Consider the following 11,113-nt stretch of genomic DNA (forward strand, 5'->3'; position numbering starts at 1 on the left):
TAAAGACTAATTTAGAAACAAGTGTCTTCTAACACAGATACATCAGCGGCATTATCCTTAAGCCACGACGCTGGGTGAATAATCGGAGTTCCTGAACCTACTCGTGTTGGGCTCAAGTTCATCTCCTCCCCTTAGGGCTCCAATGAGCTATCAGTGTGCCTCTGGTAAGGAACGGGAAACCCCATAGTAAGAAGAAAGGAATGAAGAAGTCCCTGAAGACACGAGCAATATTCTAGAGGCTTCTAACCAAGCACCTCCATTCGCTTCGTCCAGAGAAAGCAATCCCTGGCACATTATACAGCGAACACAGGAGGCTCTAGTCCCAGCCTCCCACGCTCGGGCCTGCTGTATGGATGGTCCCTGACACAGGCAGGCTGGGGCTGACCTCCCACCCTCATCCCTTCTCTCAGAGGCTTACAGTGTTGCGGAATGAGTGGCTACGGATGGGATCCTCTGCGGCCAGGGCAGCGCTGCTCAGCATGATGAAGACCAGGATAAGGTTGGTGAAGATGTGGTGGTTAATGAGCTTGTGGCAACCCACACGGATCCTGTGGAGAAAAGCACCGCATGGACCAAGGAGCAGACAAGGGCCCAAGCCTGCTGGGGTCCTCCAAGGTGTGAGGTTTCTTCAGGAGAGGACAGGGAGAGGCTGGCCGGCGTCAAGGCTGCTCTTGTTTTCCACCCAGGATGAACAATATGGCCCACAATTTGCCCCACGGAGCTTACAGGCAGGCTGCGGTGTGAGAAGTTTTATGCTGGGAGCTTTACTGAGAGTGTTCCATCTAGTCTGCACATGGGGTTACTGTCCCTCCAAAAGATGGGAGCCGGAAGTGGGGATGGAGAGATGGCTCAGTGGCTAAGAACACTGGCTGCTCTTTAAGAGGACCTGGGCTCAGTTCCCAGCACCCATACAAGGACTCACAAACCTTCCATAACTCCAGGCCCAGGGGATGCAACGCACTCTTCTGGCCTCTTTGGACTTTGCACACAGGTAGTACAGACACATATATGCAAGCAAAACACTCACACACATAAAAATAATTAATAAATATGAGGAATCTGAGGTTATGGCTATGGAAGAATGTTAAGGTAACAAGTCTACCAAGAAGCAGGGGTAGATTTCCAATCTAGGCATGTCTACCCCTAGTTTTTCCTACCACATCACGAAGCCTGACTTATGAAAGGAGACTGGGCAAATGAAGTCCCTTGAGTAACTACCTACACAACCAACTACAACCCAGCTACTAACTGGAGTCCTAACTTAGGAAGACACTGCGGTAACAAACAGCTGAGCCTCAGCCAATCACGGGCTGCCAATCAGCCAGACCACGCTCCAGTACGGTCCAGTGGTGCTGCTTCCCCCTCATCCCAGGGTCCTGCCCAAGCTGCTCTCGCCACACCGCAGCTCCTGGAACGGCTTGCCCTATGCTCTCGGCGCTGCTCCTCCTGCTCCTCCGTGAATTATTCTGTGCTTCACTAAATGCTGTCCAATTTAATCTTCTGATATTTTAACACAAAGAGCGGGACACACTCCCATCTTTGTCCGCAGGGCGGCTGTTTTACAAAGAGGACCTGTAATAAGTGAGGCTTGGTGATGTCTCCTGCTGTCTGGAAAGTTTGTTATAAATGTCCTATTCTTAGCACACTTTATGACTTTTATTTATTCTTTGTCTTTCTCACTCTCCCTCCTCTCCCTCCTCTCTCTCTCTCTCTCTCTCTCTCTCTCTCTCTCTCTCTCTCTCTCTCTCTCTNTGTGTGTGTGTGTGTGTGTGTGTGTGTGTAAACACACAGGCCACCAGTATGCAAAAGACAACTTTTGGGAGTCAGCTTTCTCCTTCCACGTGGGCCCATCTGAAAGGGTCACACTTGAGCTGCCAAGCTTGGTGCCAAGCACCTTTACCCACTGAGCTGTCTCAGTGGCCCATAAAGGTCACCTTTTTAATCAATAGTTGATCTACAACAAGCAGTCCTTAGAAGGCAGAGGACAACTTGCCTTGTCATTTGCTTACATGCGAGGATCTCATTGTGTCACATGGTGGGCTTCTTACTGAATCCTGCAACCCTGGGAAGCAAGAAGGACCACTGTGCCTTTCAACCAGATCCAAGTCTTTCACAATGGCTCTCGGGGCCTATCAGAACCTCTCCTGCTCCACTGAGGTCCCACGGGGCTGGGTTACAACCTCCTCCCTCTCGATATTCAGATTTACAGTGTTTCCTTTGGTCAGCTTCTGCTGTGGCGTGGACTAAAGAACATGGATGCGCTTTGCCGTTGGAAAAGTAACTTTTCATCTCCAAAACTAAGAGTCACTTTATATGTTGGTGGCCCCTCAGTGCAGGTCTCCCATCTTGTGGCTGCTCTGTGTTGTGCACTTCCTGAAAGGCTTGCACACTGCAGTAGCTCGGCCTGGGGGCAGAGATGCTCTTGGGAAAGGGACCCATTCCTCCCATACACATATACGTGCAATGAACCTGCAGGCATCAGTAATAGTTCACAGCCACCTTTTTGGGCTTTGCTGATTTGTTTGTTTTGTTTGTTTGTTTGTTTTAAGGATGTTCAGTGAGGAACTATACAAAGATCATCGGCGTGGGCCAGATCAGTCAGCAGGTAAAGACTTGTATGAAGCCTGACAACTCCAGAATCTGTAACCAAACCCATAAAGCTGCCTCTAGCCCCTCGACGCACGGTGGTACATGTGTCCTCCTGTCGTCTGCACACACCACCAACACATTAATCTTGTAAAAGATCATGAAACTGTCGCGTTTCAAGGCCTCCAGCCTGCCTTGCTTCCCACCCGAGTCTCCTCTGGGCCTGTGAACTACACAGTGTTCCTCCCTGACAGCCTAGAACTACTTCTGCAATTCTTCTAGAAACCTTCCCAGGAGCTACCTATCCCCCTGGCAGCTCACTTAATCCCGGATGATTTAAACCTAGAAACCAGCTAGTAAATAGACTTCTCCCTCTCGCAGTCTGTGAGTCATTACCATGTTCCTGGTAAGCACCTTATCATTTTAATATGAGAAATGCTATTTTAAGCACAGTATCATAGTGCTAAATCAAATGCTTATAGCATATAAAGCATCATGAGCAATACCATAAAACTCAACAGGGGGGAAAAAAGAGCTCCTAAATGGGACCTGAAAATGAAGACATTGTGCAGAACCTGCTTGCAGAATTCTTAATTCATAAAGCATCTTAAAACAAGATCCATGTATTCAGAAAGGGTCCTAGAGTGGCCAGTGTACCCATGCACACAACAGGAGAGCCACAGGCCTTCCCTGAACGTCTTACTGAGCTAGGCATGTCCCTGTAGTTGTTCCCAAGCAGGCTGTGAGGGCAGGGATTCTAGAGCAGGCTCCTCCCAGCACTCTGTTGTACCCCCAAGGGAACAGGACACTTCCCCAGGGCTGAATGTTCAGCACAGGTAAGGAGGAAGAGGGGACCTCAAGGGGCCTTGTAGGATTCAGGAGCACTCCAGAACAGAAGGGGGTTGGGAACTACTCTTCTTTTCTCACAACCAGCACCCTTAAGAGTCACTGGAGAGAGACAGTGGTGAAGGGACGAGGAAGAGGGTATTTACGGGTTGGTCTTGCTAAGAATGAAGAACGCGCTTCCTTCGGGGATGGGCACAATCTTCTCCTTCATGTTCAACTCTGAGATTCTGCGAGGGCGGGGACCAGCAGGAACTTCGGGCTCATCCTCTTCCTCCTCCTCTTCCTCTTCACCTACTTTAAATGGAACAGTTTTTATAGGTGTGAAAGATTGCATATGGGTCTAAGTTATTGTTTTCAACTTTGCATTAAAATGGGGCTTAAAATTTAACAATTATCTCCTGTTTCTGTCACTGAAATAGCCTCTCTTTTCATTCAGAATATGGGCTGCATGTGCATGGGAGTGGGGACATGCTCCTGTGGAAGGAGGCACCCTCTGGGGCACAACATGGCCACAGTCAGAGATTCTCTCGCAGTCAGAGATTCTCGCTGCCACCACCCACCCCCACCCCCCACCCCCCACCCCCCGCCTCCCAGCGTCCGGTTGTTTCCCTACAACCACCTTGCTCAGTTTTAGTTTGGATTTTTGAGTCACAGACATGTTTGCCTTTGGGCTTCTACATCCCATAGCCATTGTTCTGGCAGAAGATATGTCTGTCTGTCCATCTTCCTCCCCTGCCTCCTGGAATTGCATTCATCTATGCTGCCTGTGACTTTAGGGAAGCACAGAGCTAACCGCTCTCTAAGATCATGAGGCCTACAGCCTTGGTGGCCTCAGCTGTGCGACACCTTCCCCTCCATACCAAACTGAAAGCCCTCTGGGCCTCTCTGCTCTATTTAATACCTGGCACATCACAGGGCGGGTAAGGGTCCTTATCTTCAGCATCTTCCTGATAATCATCAATTGTAACCTAGGATGACAGAGATAGAAGGCTGACTTGAACTACTTCAGAGGGTTAAAGCCAGAGGACCAGCCTGCCAGTCAGCAGCATGAGGGCTCTTACACACATGCACGTGTAAGAGCTCACATGCACACACATGTGCACCCATGCAGAGATAGTAAATGGAGATTCTCCTTCCAGAAGGCAGGAGCAAGGCCACCACTCAGGTCATGGTCAGTGGACACTGTACATGGCAGGCCACCACTCAGGTCATGGTCAGTGGGCACTGTATGTGGCTCTATCCTTTGGCAGGCACATACATTGTGTGATAACCACATTTAGACTCCTGCCTCTCAACTAGACTGTGAACTCCATGGAGATAGTCTAGCGTTTGCCACGCAACTGTCATTCGGCGTTTATCAATTCAATGAACAAACACATCACAGAAATATCCAGAGCTGTCCCAGGTGTGATGGAGCCTGCTAGTGCAGCCCTGAAGCCTCCTTCCTGGACTCTTCTTCAGTCATCTTTGGGAACAGTCATCTGCTAAAAACCCTGATTTATATACCCACTAAGAAGATACTAACATAGCTGTGGCCATGGGTTATGCCCAACCACATAACTGCAACTCAGAACAAAACAAGGAGTCCATGGCTCCAACAGCCATGTCCTATAGTGACATGTTGGTGGGTCAGCTCCTTGTCTAACTCATCAGAATCTGGAGTCTATATGGTAGGGTCTACGTTTCACAGCAAAATATCACACTCAAGACACTCTCGTGGTATAAGCGGTATAGTGATGGAGACACTGCAACAGAATAGTGATGGAGACACTGCAACAGAATCGGTTTGAAACACAGAGAAGTTATTTTGGAAAAAATACCTTGTTGTCACTGTTGGCTATCTGGTTGACTTCTGGTTTGTTGTTCTTTTTGTTTTCTAGGCTTTCTTTTCTATAGAGAAAAGAAGACAAGAAACCAATGTTATGCCTTAAAGTGCTAACCAGGGTTGTGAATAGACTGTGATGGATGAAGGACTAAGATTCAATAGGAAACCCTAATCCCAAGAGGATAGTACAATCCCAACTCAGGACTTCCTGTTCACCTTATGCAACGGAGCCTTTGCACAGATCACCTCATTAAAATTCCCAGCCAGGAGCTAATCAGCATTGAATGCATCACTTAATTTATGACACCAAAATTGACTGCAGTGATTCTTTAAACACAGGGATGTGTGACTTCCATTCCTGCTCAGAGTCTGAGAGGCAAGGGCTTGGCTCTTATCCAGTAGTTCCTTCTCTTTAGCTGGTATCACATGGTTACCCATCACCACTGCAAAGCAGCAATAAGGGGCCCCAGCTCCTGTGTCCCCAGATCCATCAGGACATATGGCTGGGCACCCCTAGCACCTCTGGGCAAATGCCTCCATGAACACAAGGTTACCTGGCAATTTTTTTCCTTTCTTTTTCTTCTGCTTCCTCTTTCTGAGCAGTGTTCAGACTTTCAGCATCAGCCAAATTGTCCACAGCGATGGCCAAGAAGACGTTCAGCAGGATATCTGATTTGAAAATCTTAAGGGCACAACGTGTTTTAAGTGCAACTACATGTAGTTGATAATGGCGATACTGTGCTCCGCTGCTCACGTAGGCTGGGAGTGGGTGACACTCGCTAGGTACAACGGGAGAACTTGGTAAAAATCTCACTTTAAAAACCAAGTGAAAAGCCCAGAAACCTCTGCAGGGTCTCCTGAGTATCCAGAGAGCCACGGAAACCCAATCTCGCTGGCCCCTTGTTTGAATACCACAATACACTCACAAAGCACACTGTGTTTCCTTCTCTTTGAAAGGTCACGTTATAACATACACATTCAAGAGATTCCATGGCAGACCCGATGCCTTGAAAGGCCACTTGGGATCGGCCTGATAATCTCATTGTACAATAGATTAGGAGGCTTCTTCCTCTAACACGGCTGCCAGAGCCTGCTCTTTGCTCCGCAGATACCTGCTATAAATGGCAAGCTAGATCTCCTGCCAGAGGAGGATAGGCTGTGTTCTGAAGGGCCCCACTGCGGCTAGATTATGGCTGAACACCGTTTTTTTGTAAGTGGCAATGTATTAGGTGAATAAGCTTTTATGTTTTCAGAATGATAGCATTGCTTGTGATGTTTGCTAGAATTTCTAGGAAAATGTTTTCTTAACAAGAGTATCAAGTCGAGAGATGTGGTTATTTCCTTACTCACTATTTATGAGTACCAGGAAGCCTGGGGAGTCTGAGGGGAATCCATGCGTGTTGCTGCTGTTTCCCTAAGCCTGATGCTCAGCCTACAGCAGGGATGAGGGAGGGAGAGAGGGAGGGAGGGAGGGAGGCAGCAGACTGTAACCCTGTGTATTAGAAACTTCTATGTGAGCTGCCATACACATCCATCAGTGAAAGCTACCAAAGGCCTAATAGTAAGATTGTTGTGAGAGGAACACAACACGATGGTGTCTAATTCTAGTCAAGACATTCAAAAAGGAAAGACACCTGGGTGGGTTACATCAACTCTTGGAAAAAAAAAAAAAAAAAACATCTGACAACATGGGAAACCTAGAAACTCCTCTGAGAGCCTTTGCAATGGTGACTTGAGCAGCTCTCAGCGCTGGGGACAGCTGTGTCAAGCATGTCTCTCTCTCTCTCAAGGGATCCCAGGAGGAAATAATCCCATCTCTGCAATGACAGTAAATCTGTGGGAAGCTGAGTCAAATCTGGATCAGTTTGCTACCTGCATTCAGAGGCAAGGCCCAGACTTCTTGGACAGGGGTGTTCTGTGGATTCATTCAGAAATTCTAGAAAGCACCCTGGTCAGGCCAGTCCCTGCTGGGCCCTGGGGATATGGGGGGGGGGACACAGGACACAAGGGAGTATAGCTTCCAGCAAGAGACAGCCACCACAAGAAGCTCCTGAAGGCTTTCATATGGCGGCCTGTGCTACAGAGAGCTTCACCATGGAGCTGGAGAGGAATGGCAGGGCGGAGTCTGCAGTCTGCAGTCTCAAGCCTAGCACCCAGTGTGACTACAGTCAGTCAGGAGACCAGAAGAGGAAAACCTTCTACTTGACAAATGTCCTCACGGGACACTCTGCACTGTCTTACCGGGAAACATGCAAACACAGAAAAGGAGACTCTTGGCCCGTGAAGCTGTCATCTGGTTGGAGGATGGGGGTGGTGGGGAGCATCCACCACAGTTCTAGCAGTGGACAATGACTTCACACATAGCCAACAGACATGGATGAAATGGGGAGGGGGGATTCAGAGGTCAGTGAGCTCATCTCTAACTAGAAAGAAAAGGGTAGAGGATCTCTCTGGAGGACAGGGTACTGGAACTGAGCCCAGAGACTCAGAGATAGAGTTTCCCCAGAAATCTCACAGCATTAAACACTGCCCCTAAAGACAGCAGGATGGGCTAGCACTAGGCTGTCTACACTGAAGAAAGTTCACCAAAAACACTAAAGAAGACCGGGAGCGATGAGCTCCAGAGGTCTGGACCATCAGGGAGCCACTCACAGTAGGACTTTTTAAATCGGAAGCATGAGGTCGTCATGTCTGTGCCATTGCTCATTCGCCACAGTTACGTTACAAAGACTCTTCGTATAATAGGTTTTCTGCTAGGCACAGAGGAGCCGGAGTTAAAACAGACACAACAGGCAAACATTACGAAACCCTGAAGGGGCTGGTGGCAGTGAACAAAATGGTCCCCAGCAGCCATCTGCAGGAATCTCAGCAGGGAAGAGCAATCAAACACGTCAGAGGAAAGTTGCACAGCATGGTAGAGATCAGTGAGCAAAGCAAGACCAGGACAACATCAGTGGCTCCTCACTGGTCATGGGGTGACATGGATGTAGGCCTAGCTTCCCAGTGATGACAACATCATCTTCAGGCTTCCCTGCTTGTCCTGTATATCCCCGGGTGTGACTCATACTACATGGCTCCCATCTGCCACATGGATAAAAAGCCGGCATGGAGCTAGTCAGGGAAAGGCATCCATCTCCCTTAGCCCTACAGCTGCTACCGTCACCACCACAACCACAGAGAAAGTCAGAAGAAACGGGACAGTGACGGTGACCACATAGTTCCAGTGGATCCAAAGGATACAGTTACCACAGATGAAAAGGATGATGAAGTAGATACAGACGATCATCCCGGAAGAGGAAGGGCCTCCGTAGGCCATGATGCCGTCATACATCACCGCATTCCAGTCTTCGCCTGTCAGGATCTGAGAAGAGGAGGGTGGAGTGAGACAGCAGGCAAAAGCTTCCGACCATGTCTGTGCTGCCTGAGTTCCTCGGCCACTGCTAAGCCCCCCCTCAAGGCCTTTCTCAGCCCAGCTCACAATGAAACTGATCTATCTGTTATCCTGTTAAACCTTTTCTAGATTGTTTAATCTTTCAGGTAAGAGTGTTTCTTCTAGTTTCTATCCTCTCTCTCCCTGGATAGCAACTGACCTCGGTACCTGACTGACTGGCACCTTCCTCTATAGATTAAAATCTACATACACACAAACACCTAGAGAAGCAGGCCACTGGTGTGTTCTCTGATCTTTTTAAGCATGAAGTAGACCATATTTCTACAACTGGCTTTTTTTTTACCCCCGCATTCAGTGATGTTCCTGGAGACCCTTACTAAGTAGGTTCTTCTTGCTCATTTTATCCATATGTAGTATTCCACATAGCTTATGTACTGCAGAGACAAAGAATCTCTCTGTGCATTCTCAGAACCAGGGCATTCATTCGGTCACGTGCAAATGTATAAACTATCTCAAGAGTAGATATAATCAGTTTCAAATGAAATCTTCTCTATTGATGATACCTGGTAATCCAATCCATTCTGAAATCCAAACAGATAAATATAGACAGCAGTTTTTTAAAAAATGCTACCCCCAGGGAAGAGAGTTTCTTTATTTTCTATCCAGGCAAATCAAACTGCAACTGAGCAGATAATTAGAAAAGAGGTTCTTTCTTGACTTTATTCCTAATAAAACTACGAAGAGACGCCATTTTACCTGTCAGGCAAGAAGCAATCATGAACTACAGACATCTAGCTCAACAAAGGGAAGGGGCATGGTGGTCTCCACACTGCCGCCTGAGAGTGAATGAATCCCACTATGAGCAGAACATTGTGAGAAGTCCCAAGATCGAGCCAGGCCCTTTTCCCAGCAGCGCCACGTGGAGGGCATGTCCGACACATCTAGTCTCCGACACGTGCCCAGTGCATCCTGTGTATTCAGTCCCACCCTCTGGAGCACTGTTTAAATAAGCAAGAGCAGGCAATAGCTCGACACTCATCAGTGAGGGACTGGTCACAGAAACAACAGCTACCTACATCACAGAAGTGAGTTGGAAGGGTAGAGTAAGGGTTGGAAGGGTGGTACATATAAGAAAGAACCCAATAAAGTAGCAGCCCCCCCCCCCAAAACACACCTACAGTCTATGATGTGTTTGGAAGGAGGGTGTAACCTTTTGTGGACCAAGTAGGGTAGCCCATCTCTTACAGATGAAAACAAACTAAAGCAAGGTGCCAGACAGTGTGTGGAGCTGGCCACTCTCTGTGTGGAATCACCGTAGATACGCAGGTAAGGTGGCTCTCACCTGTGGGCAGCACCTATCTAATAGCACTCGGTAAACTGGTGGTACTGGCTACGACCCAGAGGACGTGATTAGTGGCTGGGTAGGAGGACTGCCAGGTTGTAGCTTTTTATAACATTTAAATTTTGCGTCATATGAAAACATTACAAGAAAAACCTGCATAAGAGTTTCCTGAAAGAAATGAGGAAAACCAGTAACTAACCAGAAACCATAATTTTAAAATAAGACTATGGTCTATCAGGTGTTTCAAAACATGGGGTATGACTTCACTGGGTTTGCTAAATTGATCATGGGGTTAGAAATATTCCTGGCAAAAGTAGGAGATTTCAGAACATACAGCAAGCAAAACTTTATTTAAATCAAACCTTTAATGAGCCTGAGATGGTGGCAGCATTGGCCCATGGTGCATTACACAATGTCCCCGCAGCCTTAGATAGGAATTCTCAGCATACCCACTTAGCACTGTGCATGCTCCCACAGCATACAATGCCAACAGGCCCTGCCTGGACTCCCTTGGCTTGGGCTGCAGACTACTGTAGGCTGTGAGCAGCAGTGATTTTTACCTCACAGACTAAGTCTTCTGCGCTTATGAGACACATGGACTTAATCACACAGGACAAAGGCTCGCACTGTTCACCTGTCGCATGCAGTTCCTCAGCAGGTAGCAGTCAGATTTCTGCATCTTTGGACTGGATTGTGCTTAAACAAACTTGTAAAATAAACTACAGTTTGGGATTGGGGCAGAATTTCCAATAATTTCTGAAGGCCTTAAACACACTTCTGCTGTTTTGTACATATTTATGGAAAATGGGAGTCTAGGAGTGAGAATTGCAAATTCAAAATATTGATAACTTGAAAAATTATGAACATGCTCAGCATCTTTTAGAGTTCAGCCAAGACTCAGCTACGTGTGTGTGCACATGCACACATGTGTGTATGTGAATGTGCACGTGTGTGTGTGCGCTTGTGTTATGTGTCTGTACCGTTCGCATGGTGTGCACTCCAGTGTAGGTGAGACACCATCAGTGGTGGGTGTCTCCCAGTCACTCTTCCCTGTGTGTTTTGCGATGGGGTCTCTCACTGGACCTGGCTGGAGCTCACTGATTTGTGGGTGTCTCCCCGTCAC

The 11,113-nt window shown here is 47.8% G+C and overlaps 1 protein-coding gene across 4 annotated transcripts in view; it reads right to left on the reverse strand.

Moving 5' to 3' along the window:
• Cacna1d (calcium voltage-gated channel subunit alpha1 D) overlaps positions 1-11,113 on the reverse strand; it is a 303,585-nt gene that overhangs the window by 69,946 nt on the left and 222,526 nt on the right. For all 4 annotated transcript variants that reach the window (XM_021204129.1, XM_021204126.1, XM_021204128.2 and 1 more), the window contains 6 exons: positions 8,498-8,618; positions 5,812-5,926; positions 5,253-5,322; positions 4,334-4,400; positions 3,579-3,726; positions 419-548 (listed from right to left, as the gene is read on the reverse strand). In XM_021204129.1, coding sequence (XP_021059788.1) covers positions 419-548; positions 3,579-3,726; positions 4,334-4,400; positions 5,253-5,322; positions 5,812-5,926; positions 8,498-8,618 — 651 coding nt within the window. The remainder of the gene's footprint in view (positions 1-418; positions 549-3,578; positions 3,727-4,333; positions 4,401-5,252; positions 5,323-5,811; positions 5,927-8,497; positions 8,619-11,113) is intronic.

Source organism: Mus pahari, chromosome 8 (assembly GCF_900095145.1).
Source record: "Mus pahari chromosome 8, PAHARI_EIJ_v1.1, whole genome shotgun sequence".
Lineage (NCBI taxonomy): Eukaryota > Metazoa > Chordata > Mammalia > Rodentia > Muridae > Mus > Mus pahari.